This window comes from Triticum aestivum, chromosome 3A, assembly GCF_018294505.1.
Source record: "Triticum aestivum cultivar Chinese Spring chromosome 3A, IWGSC CS RefSeq v2.1, whole genome shotgun sequence".
Classification (NCBI taxonomy): domain Eukaryota; kingdom Viridiplantae; phylum Streptophyta; class Magnoliopsida; order Poales; family Poaceae; genus Triticum; species Triticum aestivum.
Window position 1 is genome coordinate 525,533,252 of NC_057800.1, and position 19,346 is coordinate 525,552,597.

The following is a 19,346-nucleotide window of genomic DNA, read 5'->3' on the forward strand; positions in this document are numbered from 1 at the left end:
TACCTCCCCGATATTCGGAGTGACAAATCCTAATCCCGATCTATGGCAACTCAACAAACACCTTCGGAGACACCTGTAGAGCATCTTTATAATCACCCAGTTACGTTGTGACGTTTGATAGCACACAAGGTGTTCCTCCGGTATTCGGGAGTTGCATAATCTCATAGTCAGAGGAATATGTATAAGTCATGAAGAAAGCAATAGCAATAAAACTAAATGATCATTATGCTAAGATAACGGATGAGTCTTGTTCATCACATCATTCTCTAATGATGTGATCCCGTTCATCAAATGACAACACATGTCTATGATCAGGAAACTTAACCATCTTTGATTAACGAGCTAGTCAAGTAGAGGCATACTAGGGACACTCTATTTGTCTATGTATTCACAGATGTACTAAGTTTCCGGTTAATACAATTCTAGCATGAATAATAAACATTTATCATGATATAAGGAAATATAAATAATAACTTCATTATTGCCTCTAGGGCATATTTCCTTCAAATGGAACATGTTTAAGATGTGGTGTCAACGGAGGCAGAGGCAATGAGACGGGATTGTTTATGTATCCAAAGCCTAGGATGCAGCAAGGTTTACGTACAAACTGATAATTTGACCGTGGTGGAGGCACTGACTAAGAATGAAGGATATTCCTTGATTGCAGCACCAATTCTCAATGATTGTCGAATTTACTGAAAGAGTTCGGGAATGTCTATATCGATCTTTGCCCTCTCGACCGCGACCACGTCGCCCCCGCGGGCGGCCGGCCGCGCCTCCCCTCCTTCCCCGCGAGCGTCTCCCCACTCCCCTCCTCCTCCTCCCTGCTGCCGTCGCTAGCGCCCGCCACGGGCCTACCCGGGCGACGTTGGCGGCGGCGGCCCCCAGCCCTTCCCCATCTAGGGTTTCTCCGGCACGGGAGGGAGCGGCTCCTAGCAGTGTCTTCAGGCGGCGGCGGTCCTGCGCGGCGGGGGGGCTTCCCATCGCGGGCGGCGGCGAGCTTTGGGCGGTGGCGGCGCCATTGGCGGCGGGGCAGCGCGATAGCGCGGGCTGGCGGCGTCCTCCCGATCCAGATACGGGCCCTTCGGGCCCCATTTGGGCCGGGGCGGGCTGGCGACAGGCGCGGCATTGGCTTGGCCCTCAGGAGGCGGTGGCGGCGCATCGGGCTGGTGGCGGGTGGCAGCTCGGCTGCCGGCGTGCAGCAGCGCGGTGGTCGGGGCTTTGCGGTCCCTTATGGGCCCGGCCAGGCCTGGGTGGCCTGGTGTGGCTCGGCTGCAGCATCTGATAGGCAATCCGCGTCGGTTCTGGAGGCAGAGGCCTCCGGCGTGACGACGGTGGAGGCGGTTCCCTCCCATTTGGCACCGGTGCCTCCGTCCGTGCCATCTAGGCGCATCTCACCTCTGCTCTTTTGACCTCGTCGTGGTGTTCGCAGCAAGACGGCGTGGATGGGTCCAAGACCGTGGTGGCGCGTGCTTGCGGGTGGCAAGATGGTGTGTTGGCTCCGTTCTAGTGGGGGTCGAGGCATGGGGGTGCTGGAGAAATCCCTGTCGGTTCTTCCGGCTCCGACGTGGTGACGCCGATGGGTGCCACCATTCCTTCTTGAAGGGCGTTGGTGCTACCCCTCCCTCGCTCCCCTTCTGCGTGCCGGCGGAAACCCTAGGACTTGCCCGGACAGCAGTGTCGTTGGCGTCGCATTCCTCCTTGGAGGTGTTGTTTGGTACGCGGCGGTCCGGTGCCATGGCGAGTGGTGGGACATAGATGGAGGGCGCGGCGGTGGCAGACCATTCGTGCTTGTCGAGTTGCCGTTGTTGGCATTTTTGTCTTTTTCTTTTTTCTTTGGGCTTGATGTGCCGTTCGCCCCGGCAGTTACCTCGTGATCGGTGTTCGTTTATAATATAAAGCGAGGGAAACCCTATTTCTTATCATTGTGCGAGAATGAGAGTCTAATATAGTAGCCCATGAGCTAGCTAGTTTTGGGAGGTGTAATTAGGGTTGGATCAAAAGCTCGAAGCTCGCGAGCTTAACGAGTGCTCGATAGTTTGGCTTGTTAAGCTCATAACTCGCTTCTTAATGAACATAGCCAATCATTGATTTTATCTCGTTAGCTAACAAGATTCGCGAGTAGCTCATTAAGCTCGTTAGTAACAACACAACAAATATTTCCATCTTACGTGACAAACTTTTTGTAGCACCTCAACCCATCTATTTAATCTAATCAACATATGAGGTAACAAACTACTTCATTTTTTTTAGTCACCATATTTCATCTTAAAAACCATACATACACATTCATCATGTATATCATAACACATTATAATCTGTTAACGAGCTCTCGCGGGCGCTCACAAGCCTAACGAGCCGAGCCGAGCAAGGTTTTCTGCTCGTTAATCTTAACGAGCTTAACGAGCCGAGTCTTAACGAGTACGAGCTTAACGAGCCGAGCAGCTCGTTAGTCCATCCTTACGGTGTAATCCACCAACCATGTGGTTGGATACAGCTCCTAGTTTTACAGCGGATGATGTAAGTGCAAGCCAGGAAGGCCTTCCCGTCAAAAAAGAAAAAAGAGCCATCCCTATCCCTATCATTATCTATCCGAATCCCGCCAAGATCCTGGCACCATAGTTTATCAAGTGTAGAGGTGGATGAGCCAACAGCCCACATGCAGCGGCGGCATGGCAACAGCACTAGCAGGCACTTCCGAAATCCTTCTTACCACCGGAATCAGCCACCGTAGACATGACATAAATCGGGAGAAAAGTATGCAAGAATAGAAGCCAGATAAACTTATTTGAATTTTTATTTATATAGCAAACATGTGACTCACCTGGCTTGTCCTGCCAAGTTATTAGGCATACTATCCTAGAAATGTTTTTGTGGTCCCAACAATCCATTGAACACTTCCCTGAGGTGAAGATTAAAAGATGAACTACACAATATCTCAGCCAAAAGAAACTACTGCAAAAAAAAAAAAGGTGGGAAGCAATGTGCTAGAAGAATGAACTAAACAATATTGCAGCCGAGCGAGCAGACCAAATCGGCTTGCTAAATCTGAAGAGCAGAAGCAATAGAATCTGCCAGGCTGAGAATTTCAAACGGCCGTCTGTCCTTGACCGCTTCAACTGTGAGAGGGCACGAGTCGGTAATCCAAAAGTGGCTCAGGGCGTGCTCCGGACCCTCTGAAATTTTTACAATGACCAACTTGGTAAATATAATCAAGAAAATGCAGAACAAATTATTTTTATAACACAAAAGTGCTGAACTAGCAAAAGCTCTTGAAATTTCACTTGTGCAAGGTGCTTCCATCATAGTCATGTACACAGAGGTAACTGTGTGGCACCCTCAGTATTTTTAAGTCCTGCCACAAGACCCTCTTCCAGGGGCCGATTGTATCTAGATATTGGAAGCTAGCACGTGGGCCCTCTGCGGGTCAAGTTCTACATCTGGCCCGCTTGCCAGGACAAATGGAGCATTGTACTCTAGGCTGTTGGCCTCTTCTCGGGCTTGTAAATAACGTTTTCTTCTAGCAATGCATCGAGCCGCAAAGCTTTTGTTGGGTAGTGCTTCCCACAAAGTATTTGAACAAAAGATTTTACTTGCATAAGGAAAGGTTACGGGGCACGATGCATCCTAACTGCCTCAATGGTGAATTAGGATGCGAAGAATATAACATTGGAGTTGAAACCTTATAGGATGGCTGTTTGCGTGAACAATCAAAAGTGGGTTCTCCAAATTTCTTCACTCAAATTGGTGTCTCAAGGTGTTAGGACAAAAAGATATATACATAACATTGGAGTTGAAACATGATGCAGCTACACTGCATCAACAAGAAAGTAGGATGCAAGGAAAATCATAAGATTTTATGTGTCACGGTAGGAACTGGAAGGCTTCTTTCTTTGATATCTTTTAAGGATTTCATCCCATGCAAGCCAAAAGTTGGACAAGTTTGCATCTAGAAGCTGACTTGGCAAAAAGAAGAGAAAATGGTTTTCCCTTTAGGGCGAAGGACATTTCATATATGAGCTCGTTGGAAAATCAAGAATCCGTTGCTCAGTCAAACATGTATGGTAGGTGAAAGAATAAATGTTTAACAGTGACAAAGCAACAAAAAAAAAGGAAAATAGGTTTGCCAACCAATTTGACCAGCTGTTCTAATTCGGTCACATGCTATTAAGAGGGTATCAGCTGAGAAAGAAACTAACTTGTTCATAATCATATTATTTGTCTATGAATCTCTGATTCAGGAGCAATAAAGAGAAAACTAATAAAAATACCAAGGGAAACCTTTTAGCATGCTAATATTATGAAGCTAATGACGGGTACATACCTCCATTATCAGGCTTAAATTTCTCCCATGATTTGTTGGGGAAAATGCCATGTGTTACGTATGCACTAACCTTTGCTGCTCCATGAGCAGCCAACACTTTCTGCACAGGAAACTAGTGTTAGTTTACACTCTTGATGAAGTATGGTAAAAATACATAATTGAGATATAAATTTATTCAACCACAAGGACACATGAGTTGAAGATCCACAACTAATCACCAGAATAAAAGGAGATATTAAGCCATAAACAAATTTCATTACCTGGCATTCAATCAAAGTACCACCAGACTGCACCAAGTCATCCACTATAACAACATGACGGCCTCTAGCATCTCCTTCTTTTATACGCACAATTCTTTGATCACCTTCTCTAACTTTGTTGCATATAATCTATTTCAACACATTTTGCGGAAACAAGTCATTATACAATAAATAGATAAGAATGACAATTTCTGTTCATGTTTAGAGGTGTTAGGACAGAGCATATTTACCATAGGAAAATGTTGGAGTTGCTTATAGAAGCGCTTCCATGCGCCATCATCTGGAAAAGCTATGGCTATCTGAAAAACATATTAAGGAGTGTATCAGACAGATACCATACAACATTGTCAATTAAAACTTGTTTTTCTTCCTTTAACTGGGACTCGAGCGTACTCACGTTATCAGAATCAGGTAGCTCCTGAAGCCTACTTTTCAACAAGGGGATGCCACTCTCGAAACATGGTAAGATTGCATCTCCAAAGTAGAATCTCTCCTGATGTATTGTTGAACACAAGTTTACACATATTTTTTTAAAGGAACAGGTGAAGAACTCAACTGGATGATATGGACGAATTTCACTTACCTGCAAAGCATGAATATCAAAAATCACTAAACTGGTGGGTCCACCTCTGGATATTGGTATGTGTGACAAGCTTCTAGCAAGTGTAAAGGCGGTTGCGACATCTCCTTCGTCTTCCATACGCTCGGAAGTCCCAGTTGGGAAAAATGGCAGTATCAAAGTAAATGAAGCAATGAACAGCTTTGGCAGATTATATATAATCGATATTTGCTCAAATATGACACCAGGCGAGCTGAATGATGCTAAGAAGGCAACATGTCGCCCACGAATGTTCTGGGCATTTGGTATGAACAAATCTGGAAATCCATCGGGAAACTTCCTGAAAAATTGAGCAGAAGTTAACAGGAGACATAAGTTTGGTGTACTTCTACTAACATTAAATAAGTTGCTGCAGATTCAAATTTAAAAGTAAAAAAGTCCTTGTTCCTACCTACTCCTAAATTACCATGATCAGAACATTGCGATGATTTACACTTCCAATTCTACGTCCCTTGATGGTGCCCATGAGCAATCACATATATGCTACTAAATCAGTTTTTGGGCCATAACAGGCGTTTGTGAAAGGAAGTACAGTTTCTACGCGAATTGTAATATAACATGCTTCTGTTGTCCCAAGTGCCTACTGAACAATAATTGGGTTAGATCCCCTCCATCAATTATCAATCCGGATGTCTCCAGAATGTTTCCACTTTCCATCCACTTTGGACATTTTTCCTTAACATGATTTCTCCATTAGTTTGGGGAAGAAATGTCATCCTGATGCACTCTGCAAGTTTAAACGAGCCCACGCCCAAATCATCACATCTGCCTATTTTCCCTGAACTGGAGCAATCGAGAGACTTCCCTCCGACAGACTGAAAGCCTGGGGCTCAAATTGTGTGCCCAGAGAATCCACTATTCCGGACGCACCAAATAAAATTCAAACACCCAAGGAGTAAAACAGAGCAACGCAATACTAGAAGTGAAGAGGGAGCTCGGCCGGGACCTCCAGGAGATGGTGCAGAGCTCGATGTCGTCGTTCCGGGCGGCCACCTGCTGGGCGAGATCCCTCATCTCCTCGCAGTGGTAGAGCAGGATGCTCTTCTGCGCCCCCGCGCCGCCGGCCATCTTGGGCACGGCCAGCGGCTTGACGTCGGGGTGCAGCACGTGGAGGCCGGTGCCGTTGGCGGTGCCGACGCCGCGGACCCCGCCGAGGTGGAGGCTGGCGTGGAGCCTGCCGGAGGCAGCCGCGGAGGCGGACGCGGAGGCGCCGGGGGAAGGCCACGGGAATGCGAGGCTGGACTTCGGGCTGGGGTGCGCGCCCGGGGCTGGGGTTTTGGCGCGCAGAGCGGCGGGGGAGGCGGAGGCGGAGGCTGCCGTTGCCATCTTCGGTCTGCCTCGCCTGTCACGCGCGCCGCGAGGGGGAGGACTGGTTCTGATGTGGCAGGTGAGCAGGCCGAGGGGAGGCAGGTGCGCGCGGTAGTTTATGTACTGCGCGTGTTTGTTTACCGTGGGAGAGAATTGTCGGGGTTGGACAGGGGAGAGCGGCGTGGGCGCACCGGCGGCGGACGGTGGGTCGTCTCGTTTGGGTAGGTGCGGACCAGGGCGGACTCACGACCGGGGATGATGGCGTATGCCCGCCGGAGCGGTCAGCCGATAAGGATTCGAAACGCCGTTTTTCTGTTGTTGGGACTCTGGGCGTCGCGTCACGTGTATACATTCGTGTCATCTCTGGTTCTTGTCCGTTTAAAACGTGTTTGCGATCAAACGTTATGTTAATTCAAAAAAAAAAAAAACAAGTGTGATTCTCTCTCAAAAAAAAGTGTGTGATTCCGATTAATGGTTTCTTCTCATCTTGTGGTACTGTCTTTTTTAACCGGGATTATCCCCTTTTCATTGCAAAAAAAATAAAATAACATACTCCTACTAATACAGTATCGGAAAAGAAAAAATAAGACCATCCAGAACTAGCCCTTGAAGGTATTTTTTAATTTAGACTGTGATAACTGGCAACCGTGTGCCAGATTGCAAAAATCACCACAACCCCTCGTATCGTACGAAACCCATCCCATCCCGATCGCAAAAATCACAGCAGCCCCTCGTGTCGTACGAAACCCATCACTCCCGATTTTCTGGGCCATCCCGATCACCCCCTCCCCCCGCACGAACCCCTCCCTTCTCCCGATTTCCAGGCAACCCGGATCCCCCGCTGGGGGCGGGCCCATCACGATTCTGCACAACAGTTTGAAAAAAAGCGAAAAAATGCAATAGGAGGGGAATCAAACCCACAACCTCCCACAATTAATTTAGCAACAACAACCAACTAGGCTACACCACATCATGTGATTCCTTTCAACTTGCACACTACTTGTACCTTGCTGAGATGAGATCGAATGAAACTGAAAATTCATACATTACGGTCTTATTTTCACATAAGTTACCGGAGGATGTTATTCAACAACTTTTCATTTTTTGCTGTAAAGATATCGCGGTGTTTGTACATAAGTTGTCAGGTATGCTATTTGTATATTACCATGTTGTTTTGATATAAGTTACCGGGTTATGGTTTCTCAACAACTTTTTTTCACTTTAGTCAAAGTTATCGTGGTGTTTGTACGTAAGTTATTGGGTATGCGGTTGATATATTACCATGGTATTTTCACATATTATCGGGGGATGCTTTTCAACCCCCTAGTCAAGTTACCACGGTATTTGTACATAAGGTATGGGGTATGTGGGTTGTATATTACCGTCTCATAAGTTATCGGGGGTATATGTTTCAACAATTTTTTTCTCTCCTTAGTAAAAGTTACCGTGGTGCTTCTATGTAAGTTATCGAGTATGTGGTTCATATATTACTGAGCTATTTTCACGTGAGTTATCGAAGGCGGGGGAGGGAGGAGATGTTTTTAGCAACTTTTTTACCTCGTTGGCCAAAGTTATCATTTGTATGTAAATTAATGAGTATGCGGTTCGTTTATACTATGATATGTTCACATAATAAACTGGGGGTATATTTTCAACAACTTGTTTCCCTCCTCGGCCTAAGTTACCGTGGTGTTTATATGTAAGTTATCGGGTCTGCGGTGCTTAAAATATCATGCTATTTATACAAAAGTTATGGGGTATGTTTCATCAACCTTTTTTTCATGGGTTGAAAAGTTATCATGGTGTTTGGACATAAATTATCAGCTATGTGGTGTGTATATTACCATGCTATGTACATGTAACATCCTCGATGCGGCTATATCTCCTACGTGTCGAAGCACGACTTAGAGGCATAACCGCATTGGAAGCAATATCGCAAGTAAGGTAATCTTCACAACAACCCATGTAAATAGATAAAAGGGGAAAGGATACATAGTTGGCTTACACTCGCCACGTCACACAAATACATGAATAACATTACAATCATCCAATACACTCATGGTCTGACTACGGTACCAAAATAAAGATCAACCCCCACATGCGATAAAGTCCCCGATCGCCCCAACTGGTTACCACTACTGATCATCTGGGAAAGACACATAGTAACGGCGAGAGTCTTCATCGAACTCCCACTTGAGCTTAAGCGCATCGTCTGGAGCGGTATCATCGGTCCCCGCATCTGGTTTTGGAAGTAATCTGTGAGTCACGGGGACTCGGCAATCTCGCACCCTCGCGATCAAGACTATTTAAGCTTATAGGTAAGGTAAGGTATGATGTGGAACTGCAGCAAGCGACTAGCATATATGGTGGCTAACCTATTCGCAAAAGAGAGCGAGAAGAGAAAGCAAAGCACGGACGAACAACTACGATCAAGAAGTGATCCTATAACAACCTACGTCAAGTATTACTCCAACACCATGTTCACTTCCCGGACTCCGCCGAGAAGAGACCATCACGGTTACACACGCGGTTGATTCATTTTAATTAAGTTAAGTTTCATGTTATCTACAACCGGACATTAACAAATTCCCATCTGCCCATAATCACGGGCACGGCTTTCGAAAGTTCAAATCCCTCCAGGGGAGTCCCAACTTAGCCCCTTCACAAGCTCTCACAGTCAACGAAGCATATTCCTTCTCCCGAGACATTCCGATCAGGCTCGGCATCCCGGTTATAAGACATCCTCGACAATGGTAAAACTAAACCTGCAACACCACCCAGATGTGCCGACAAATCCCGATAGGAGCTGCACATATCTCGTTCTCAGGGCACACCGGATGAGCAAGACATCGGGTAGGCCAGCCCAGAGTTGCCCCTGGTAGCCCCGGACATCGCTCAGTTGGACCAACACTTAGAGAAGCACTGGCCCGGGGGGGTTAAAATAAAGATGACCCTTGAGTCCGCGAAACCCAAGGGAAAAAGGCTAGGTGGCGAATGGTAAAACCAATATTGGGCATTGCTGGAAGAGTTTTAATCAAGGCGAACTGTCAAGGGGTTCCCATTATAACCCAACCGCGTAAGGAACGCAAAAACCGAGAACATAACACCGATAAGACGAAAACTAGGGCGGCAAGAGTGGAACAAAACACTAGACAAAAGGCCGAGCCTTCCACCCTTTACCAAGTATATAGGTGCATTTAAGATAACAAGATAATATAGTGACATCCCAACAATAAACAATGTTCCAACAAGGAACGATCTCCAATCTTCACCTGCAACTAGCAACGCTATAAGAGGGGCTAAGCAAAGCGTTAACATAGCCAAACAACGGTTTGCTAGGACATGGTGGGTTAGCGGTTTGACATGGCAATTTGGGAGACATGATAAGCAAGTGGTAGGCATCGTAGCATAGGCATAGCAAAAGAGCGAGCATCTAGCAAGCAAAGATAGAAGTGATTTCGAGGATATGATCATCTTGCCTGCAAAGTTGTCAGAGTTGACTTGATCCTCGTAAGCGAACTCAACGGGCTCCTCGTTCACGAACTCGTCTCTTGGCTCTACCCAAACAAGAACAACAAGCAAACGGAACACAATGAACCACGTGCAATGCTCAAACAACATGATGCAAACATGGTATGATATGCGGGATGCGGGATGTGATGCATATGCTAGATTTGGCAAGGAACGATTGAACCTGGCCTCAACTTGTAAATCCAAGAGTGCCACTGGAAAGTTGAGGTGATTTCGGTTGAAATCGATATAAAGATCACGGGAATCAGATGCACGGTTTGGAAATGCAAGCAAAACAAATATGGCACCGGTCTGTGATAATCAGCAAGTGACCAACTAAATGCATCAAGATAAATATTCTACAGCACTCAAACATGATAACAAAATATATGGCAGGGATCCACTCATAAGGCTTGACAAAATATGAACACTGAGCTACGGCTAATTCATCCATTAACAGGTTCAAACAAGTATGGCAAAAGTGCAAATGATAACAGATTTCAGACTTAGTGAAATTAACACAAGTCTGGAATTTATCATCAGGAAGCACACTTTAGAGCATGAAAAGTACAAGCTACAGGAACTTAACATGGCAAAGCAAGGCATGGAATGAAGCTACTCAAAGCACTTAACAAAAGTCCCTTAGTGACCTTGAGCCAAAAGGGATCAGAAAATACAATTGCAAGCATGTGAACATGACAAAAACATAAACAGATTTCGGACTTAGTGAAAAAACTGGAGCATGCAAATCAGTTAACGAGTAGGCATGTTTACGAGCTCGATGCACTCACTACAGAGCATGGAATGACAAACTAAGCATACACCAATCAAGAATACATGGCATAGGAGCTAGACATGGCAAGAACAATGACATAGCATGCACGGATCAATAGCAACATCCTCGGCAAAATCTCTAAACATGTCAACAATCTGCCAGGATTAATTTATAGAAAAAGTAGAGCTCGATTGACTCAAGCTAGGGTGCTCCATAAATGCAAACAAAGACATGGATGGATAGATCACCACAATGTTCACAAAACATCCTTACTGATCATCCTCAAAAGAGGCACGGATCACTAGAAAACAACATGAACATATGGCATAACAACAAAATCAGGACAAGGACTTAGTGAAATTCTAAGTCCCTGAAATCAGCATTACCAATTACGCTACTTTGCAAGCTTGTGATAGTCACCACAAGTATCACAAAAATACATGGTAAGCATCTCTGTAAAGATGGCATGACATATAACAAAACACATGTAGAGCTCAGGATTATAGCATGCACACATTAAACACGGCAAAATAACAAATAGCTATCTGCTGAAACGGATCTGCCAAATTCCTCACATAGCCCTCTTCCAACAGCATTTCGGGCATCAAGATGAGCTCAAATGAAAATGATGCAATGAGATGAAATGATGCACTCGTCGAGACGAACATTTCGATATGCTACACGCACGAATCGGAGCTACAGATGCAGAGTTACGACATGATGAAAATTTGCAAAAAAATTAGGGTTCCTGGGAAAAAGTCAACCGAGAGATTTTTGGATCTAGATCTGGCCGATCCACTGTAGCAGCGCGGCGCGGTTCCCGAGGTCGCCGGAGGAAGAAGCTTGCCGGGGCGGCTCGCCGGAGGAGCTCGTCGCCGGTGATGGAGGCGTCGGCCGCGGGCGGTGAGGAGGGGAGGCGCGGCCGGGCGGCGCCGGCGTTGAGGCGGCGGCGAGGACAAGGTGGCGGCGGCGCGGCAGACCGCGGCGGCGAGGTGGCGGCGCCCGTCTGCGAGGGAGGCAGGCGGCGGCGCGGCGAGAGTAGGCGGCGGGGCGGCGCGGCTCGCCAGAGCGCGACGGGACGAGGCAGTGCGGGGCGGTGCCATTGGCCCGGTGGGTGGCTCGGGCGGGCCTCCCGTGGGTTCGCCGGGCCGCGCGGTCTAGTGGCGGCGACAGGGACAGGTGGCAGTCGCTGAGAGGGCGCGGGCAACGGCGTACGTTGTCCGATGTCGGCGGACACGTCCGGCGTGCGGAGAGGAGCGGGGAGCTAGGGTTTGGGTAGACTTGATCCGAAATTTTCGGGGAGGAGGCCGTTTTATAGATAGGAGGAGCTAGGAGGTTCTAAATTGAGCACGGTTTGCGGCCACACGGTCGTGATCGAACGCTCTAGATGATGGAGCAGGTTTAGGTGGGTTTTGGGACAAATTGGAAGGGTGTTGGGCTGCAACACAAACAAGGCCTTATCGGTCCCTCGGTTAACCGTTGGAGTAACAAACGAAGTCGAAATGGCACGAAACTTGACAGGCGGTCTACCGGTAGTAAACCAAGGCCGCTTGGCAAGTCTCGGTCCAATCCGGAAATGTTTAACCCCCACACATGAAAAGAGGTATAAAGGGGCACCAGAGGAGATAGGAGCGCCGGAATGCAAAACGGACAATGGGAAAATGCTCGGATGCATAAGACGAACACGTATTTAAATGCAATGCACATGATGACATGATATGAGATGCATGACAAAGGCAAAAACACACGGAGACAAAAACCCGAACCCGAGGAAAATAAAATAACTTAGGCTGGAAACAGATAAGGTAAATTACATCCGGGGTGTTACAATACTCCACCACTACGAAAGGATCTCGTCCCGAGATCTAGGGCTGGAAAAACGCTGGGTACTCAGAATGGAGGTGATCCTCGCGTTCCTAGGTGGCTTCACAGTCGGAATGGTGTGACCACTTGACTTTGCGGAATTTGATAGACTTGTTGCGAGTCTTGCGCTCAGTTTCTTCAAGAATAGCAACTGGGTGCTCATGATAAGAAAGGTCTTCTTGGAGATCAATGTCTTTGAAGTTGACGGTGCGGTCAGGGGTCTTGAAGCACTTGCGGAGCTGAGAGACATGAAACACGTCGTGCACATTAGCAAAGTTGGAGGGAAGCTCGAGTTGATAGGCGAGATCGCCTCTCTTGCTGACGATCTTGAAAGGACCCATGTATCTAGGGGCAAGCTTCCCTTTGATACCGAAGCGACGAGTACCTTTCATTGGAGAGACGTGGAGGTAAACATGGTCTCCGATCTCAAAAGCCAAATCATGATGCTTACTATCATAGTAGCTCTTCTGGCGCGATTGCGCTGCTTTGAGGTTATCACGAATGACTTTGCACATCTCTTCTGCCTCCGTGATCAAGTCATTTCCAAGAAGTTGACGTTCACTGGTCTCTGACCAGTTAAGAGGAGTACGGCACTTCCTGCCATAGAGAATTTCAAATGGGGCCTTGCCCGAACTCGCTTGGAAGCTGTTGTTGTAGGAGAACTCGGCATATGGAAGACAATCTTCCCACTTCATATCGAAAGAGATAATGCAAGCCCTGAGCATATCTTCGAGAATCTGATTGACACGCTCGACTTGGCCGCTAGTTTGAGGATGAAAAGCTGTGCTGAAATGGATGTTGGTGCCCATGGCCTTCTGAAAAGAATCCCAAAACTTCGAGGTAAAGATGCTGCCACGATCTGAAGAAATCAACTGTGGAATGACGTGCAGAGAGACAATCCGAGAGGTATAAAGCTCTGCCAATTGAGCTGCAGTGATAGACTCTTTGATAGGAAGGAAATGAGCCACTTTAGTGAGTTTGTCGATGACAACGAATATAGCATCATTGCCATGCTTAGACTTTGGAAATCCCGTCACGAAGTCCATCTCAATATGGTCAAACTTCCATTCTGGAATGGCAAGAGGTTGGAGGAGACCAGCTGGTCGTTGGTGTTCTGCCTTCACTCTTCTGCAGACATCACATTCATTCATGAACTGAGCAATCTCACGCTTCATTCGAGTCCACCAATACGCCCGCTTGAGGTCCTTGTACATCTTCGTACTTCCAGGGTGGATGGAGAGGAGTGAATTGTGAGCCTCGTTCATAATGACTTTACGAAGGTCACCTTTAGGCACAACAATGCGGTCCTCGAAGAAGAGAGTATCCTTGTCATCAAGGCGATAGCACTTGTACTTGGGTTGACTCTTGGCAATCCTAATCTTCACCTTCTTCACCATAGCATCAAGAAGTTGAGCCTCACAAATCTGATCTTCCAAAGTAGGAGAGACTTGAAGGTTGGCGAGGAAACCTTGAGGAACAACTTGCAGATTGATTTTGCGGAAAGCTTCACAAAGCTCGGGTTGGTAAGGCTTGAGAATCGGACTGTTGCAGTAAGCCTTCCTGCTCAATGCGTCATCAATTACATATGCCTTGCCTGGAGTATATTCGATACTCGGATTATACTCTTTAATCATTTCGACCCAACGAGTCTGCCTGAGGTTGAGATTAGGCTGAGTGAAGATGTACTTGAGACTCTTGTGGTCAGTGAAGATGTCCACTTTTCTTCCCAATAAGAGATGTCTCCAAGTCAAAAGAGCATGCACAACTGCCGCCAACTCGAGGTCGTGAGTGGGGTAGTTCTTCTCGTTGGGCTTCAACTGGCGAGAGGTATAAGCCACAACTTTCTTCTCTTGCATCAACACTGCACCAAGACCTTGAAGAGAGGCACCGCATAAGACCTCGAACGATTTGGATTCATCAGGAGGAGTCAGAACTGGAGCAGTGACTAATTTCTCTTTCAGGGTGTTGAAAGCGATGTCACATTCAGGAGACCAAACGTACTTGGCGTGCTTCTGGAGAAGGTTTGAAAGAGGTTTCGCGATCTTTGAGAAGTTCTCAACAAACCTTCGATAATAGCTTGCGAGACCAAGGAACCTGCGGAGTTGCTTCACGTTCTGAGGTGGTTCCCAATTCACAATTGCAGACACCTTCTCAGGATTCACCGCTATGCCCTTGGCAGAGATGATATTCCCAAGATAGAGAACCTCATCGAGCCAAAACTCGCACTTTGAAAACTTGGCGTAGAACTGATGTTCTCTGAGCTTATCCAGCACCAAACGCAAGTGCTTGGCATGATCTTCCTTGTTCTTGGAAAAGACCAAAATGTCATCGAGGTAGACGAAGACGAAGTCATTTGTGTAGGGGTTGAAGATGAAGTTCATCATGCGAGAGAAAGTCGGCGGAGCATTGCCGAGGCCAAAAGACATGACAGTGTATTCATATGAACCATAGCTTGTTCTGAAAGCCGTCTTGGGGATATCTTGCTCACGAATTCGAATCTGGTGATAGCCCATACGGAGATCAAGCTTGGAGAATAATTGAGCACCTTTGAGTTGTTCAAACAGCTCGTTGATGTTGGGAAGTGGGTACTTGTTCTTTATAGTCTTCTTGTTCAATGGACGGTAGTCAACACAAAGTCGGTCCGTTCCATCCTTCTTTTTCACAAAAACTCCACAACCCCACGGAGAAGAACTAGGTTAGATGAGACCCATACGCTCTTGTTCATTGAATTGTTTCTTCAGCTCCTTCAACTCTTTAGGTCCCAGGTTGTAAGGACGTTTGCAATCAGGTTCCGTGCCAGGCTCAAGATCGATGACAAATTCAACTTGCCGGTGCGGAGGCATTCCTGGAAGCTCTTCTGGAAAGACGTCTTGATATTCGCAAATGACTGGAATTTGCGAGATGGCCTCCATCTCATCCTTCTCATTGAGAGAAAATAGATGAATGGTATCATCCCTTGCGGCAAAGACAATTACATCCTCAAATGAATGAGTCAATTGAATCTGCCTGGCAGCACAATCAAGCTGAGCCTTGTGCTTAGAAAGCTAGTCCATTCCAAGAATAAGATCAATATCCGAGTTACCAAGGACCATTGGAGAAGAAAGAAACTTGTAGTCACCCAATGTGATAGTAACATCCGGAGCCATCATTTTGATGTTCATGAACAAACCCAGAGAAGAAACCGCTATCGTCTTAGGCAAATCAACAGTATGCACATCATGCATGGATGCAAAAGGCTTCGATAAAGATGACAAAGATGCACCAATATCAAAAAGAACTCTTGCGGGAATGTCATTAACAGGAAGGTTACCCATAATCACATCTGGCGAGTCCTTTGCCTGAGCTGCGTTCAGCAAGTTGACCTTAGTAGACTTGGGGTTATGCTTGACCACAGCTGTACTTGCCGATCTCACAGGAGGGGGAGGAGGAAGACGCCTCTGATTGAAGCATTTGTTGGCATAGTGACCCCTCTGTTGGCACTTGTTGCATGTGACCTCTGAAAGCGGACGGTGATACAGAGCACTTGATCTTGGAGCTTGAGACGAAGTATTGTTCTGAAAGCCAGGGTTGGGTGGGTGGGAAGATCCACTGCCACCTTTGTTGGGGAACTTAGTAATTTGAAAAAATTTCCTACGCACATGCAAGATCATGGTGATGCATAGCAATGAGAGGGGAGAGTGTTGTCTACGTACCCTCCTAGACCGGAAGCGGAAGCGTTAGCACAACGCGGTTGATGTAGTCGTACGTCTTCACGGCCCGACCGATCAAGCACCGAAACTACGACACCTCTGATTTCTAGCACACGTTCAGCTCGATGATGATCCCCAGACTCCGATCCAGCAAAGTGTCGGGGAAGAGTTCCGTTAGCACGACGGCGTGGTGATGATCTTGATGTTCTACCATCGCAGGGCTTCGCCTAAGCACCGCTACCATATGACCGAGGTGGATTATGGTGGAGGGGGGCACCACACACGGCTAAGAGATCAAGAGATCAATTGTTGTGTGTAGAGGTGCCCCCTGCCCCCGTATATAAAGGAGCAAGGGGGAGAGGCCGGCCGGCCCTTGGGGTGCGCCAAGGAGGGGGGAGTCCTCCTCCTAGTAGGAGTAGGACTCCCCTTTCCTAGTCCAACTAGGAAGAGAGAAGGGGAAAGGAAAGAGAGGGAGAGGGAGAGGGAAAGAGGGGCCGCGCCCCCCTCCCCTAGTCCAATTCGGACTCCTCATGGGAGGGGGCGCGCCACCTCCTGGGCTGCTGCCCTCTCTCTCCCCTCAGGCCCACTAAGGCCCAATACTTCCCCGGGGGGTTCCGGTAACCCTTCTGGCACTCCGGTTTTCTCCGAAATCACTCAAAACACTTCTGGTGTCCGAATATAGCCGTCCAATATATTGATCTTTATGTCTTGACCATTTCGAGACTCCTCGTCATGTCCGTGATCATATTCGGGACTCCGAACAACCTTTGGTACATCAAAATATATAAACTTATAATGAAACTGTCATCGTAACGTTAAGCGTGCGGACCCTACGGGTTCGAGAACAATGTAGACATGACCGAGACACGTCTCCGGTCAATAACCAATAGCGGAACCTGGATTCTCATATTGGCTCCTACATATTCTACGAGGATCTTTTATCGGTCAGACCGCATAACAACATATGTTGTTCCCTTTGTCATCGGTATGTTACTTGCCCGAGATTTGATCGTCGGTATCTCAATACCTAGTTCAATCCCGTTACCGGCAAGTCTCTTTACTCGTTCCGTAATACATCATCCCGCAACTAACTTATTAGTTGCAATGCTTGCAAGGCTTATGTGATGTGCATTACCGAGAGGGCCCAGAGATACCTCTCCGACAATCAGAGTGACAAATCCTAATCTCGAAATACGCCAACCCAACAAGTACTTTGGAGACACCTGTAGAGCACCTTTATAATCACCCAGTTACGTTGTGACATTTGGTAGCACACAAAGTGTTCCTCCGGTAAACGGGAGTTGCATAATCTCATAGTCATAGGAACATGTATAAGTCATGAAGAAAGCAATAGCAACAAACTAAACGATCAAGTGCTAAGCCAACGAAATGGGTCAAGTCAATCACATCATTCTCCTAATGATGTGATCCCATTAATCAAATGACAACTTGTGTCTATGGTTAGGAAACTTAACCATCTTCGATCAACGAGCTAGTCAAGTAGAGGCATACTAGTGACATACTGTTTGTCTATGTATTCACACATGTATTATGTTTCCGGTTAATACAATTCTAGCATGAATAATAAACATTTATCATGATATAAGGAAATAAATAGTAACTTTATTATTGCCTCTAGGGCATATTTCCTTCAGTCTCCCACTTGCACTAGAGTCAATAATCTAGTTCACATCGCCATGTGATTTAACATCAATAGTTCACATCACCATGTGATTAACACCCATTGATCACATCGTCATGTGACCAACACCCAAAGGGTTTACTAGATTCAATAATCTAGTTCACATCTCTATGTGATTAACGCCCAAAGAGTACTAAGGTGTGATCATGTTTTGCTTGTGAGAGAAGTTTAGTCAACGGGTCTGCCATATTCAGATCCGTAAGTATTTTGCAAATTTCTATGTCAACAATGCTCTGCACTAAGCTACTCTAGCTAATTGCTCCCACTTTCAATATGTATCCAGATTGAGACTTTGAGTCATCTGGATCAGTGTTAAAACTTGCATCGACGTAACCTTTTACGACGAACCTTTTGTCACCTCCATAATCAAGAAACATGTCCTTATTCCACTAAGGATAATCTTGACCAATGTCCAGTGATCTACTCCTAGATCACTATTGTACTCCCTTGCCAAACTCAGGGCAAGGTATACAATAGGTCTAGTACACAGCATGGCATACTTTATAGAACCTTTGGCTGAGGCATAGGGAATGACTTTCATTCTCTCTCTATCTTCTGCCGTGGTCGGGTTTTGAGTCTTACTCAACTTCACACCTTTGTAACACAGGCAAGAACTCCTTCTTTGACTGTTCCATTTTGAACTACTTCAAAATCTTGTCAAGGTATGTACTTATTGAAAAACTTATTAAGTGTCTTGATCTATCTCTATAGATCTTGATGCTCAATATGTAAGCAGCTTTACCGAGGTCTTTCTTTGAAAAACTCATTTCAAACATTCCTTTATGCTTTGCAGAATAATTCTACATTATCTCCGATCAACAATATGTCATTCACATATACTTATCAGAAATGTTGTAGTGCTCCCACTCACTTTCTTGTAAATACAGGCTTCACCACAAGTCTGTATAAAACTATATGATTTGATCAACTTATCAAAGCATATATTCCAACTCCAAGATGCTTGCACCAGTCCATAGATGGATTGCTGGAGCTTGCATATTTTATTAGCACCTTTAGGATTGACAAAACTTTCTTGTTGCATCATATACAACTCTTCTTTAATAAATACATTAAGGAATGTAGTTTTGTTTATCCATTTGCCAGATTTCATAAAATGTAGCAATTGCTAACATGATTCGGATAGACTTAAGCATAGATACGAGTGAGAAACTCTCATTGTAGTCAACACCTTGAACTTGTCGAAAACCTTTTGCGACAATTTTAGCTTTGTAGATAGTAACACTACTATCAACGTCCGTCTTCCTCTTGAAGATCCATTTAATCTCAATTGCTTGC

General features: G+C 46.2%; 1 protein-coding gene across 1 annotated transcript; it reads right to left on the reverse strand.

The window, feature by feature from the left end:
• Positions 1-2,770: 2,770 nt before the first annotated feature.
• LOC123062026 (ribose-phosphate pyrophosphokinase 3, chloroplastic) lies at positions 2,771-6,702 on the reverse strand. Its single transcript, XM_044485329.1, has 7 exons — positions 6,150-6,702; positions 5,168-5,483; positions 4,982-5,077; positions 4,815-4,883; positions 4,585-4,713; positions 4,325-4,424; positions 2,771-3,176 (listed from the first exon to the last, which is right to left on the reverse strand). The coding sequence occupies exons 1-7, from the start codon at positions 6,527-6,529 to the stop codon at positions 3,043-3,045; spliced, it is 1,224 nt and encodes a 407-aa protein (XP_044341264.1). The 5' UTR covers positions 6,530-6,702; the 3' UTR covers positions 2,771-3,042.
• Positions 6,703-19,346: the final 12,644 nt, after the last annotated feature.

What these genes read in the sequence shown, in the direction of transcription:
- LOC123062026 (XM_044485329.1), bottom strand. Translation starts at nt 6,529, where the DNA reads ATGGCAACGGCAGCCTCCGCCTCCGCCTCCCCCGCCGCTCTGCGCGCC. An exon ending in CTCTGCACCATCTCCTGGAG is followed by an intron (nt 5,484 to 6,149) that starts GTCCCGGCCGAG and finishes TCAATTTTTCAG; the next exon opens with GAAGTTTCCCGATGGATTTC. An exon ending in AACTCCAACATTTTCCTATG is followed by an intron (nt 4,714 to 4,814) that starts GTAAATATGCTC and finishes GTGTTGAAATAG; the next exon opens with ATTATATGCAACAAAGTTAG.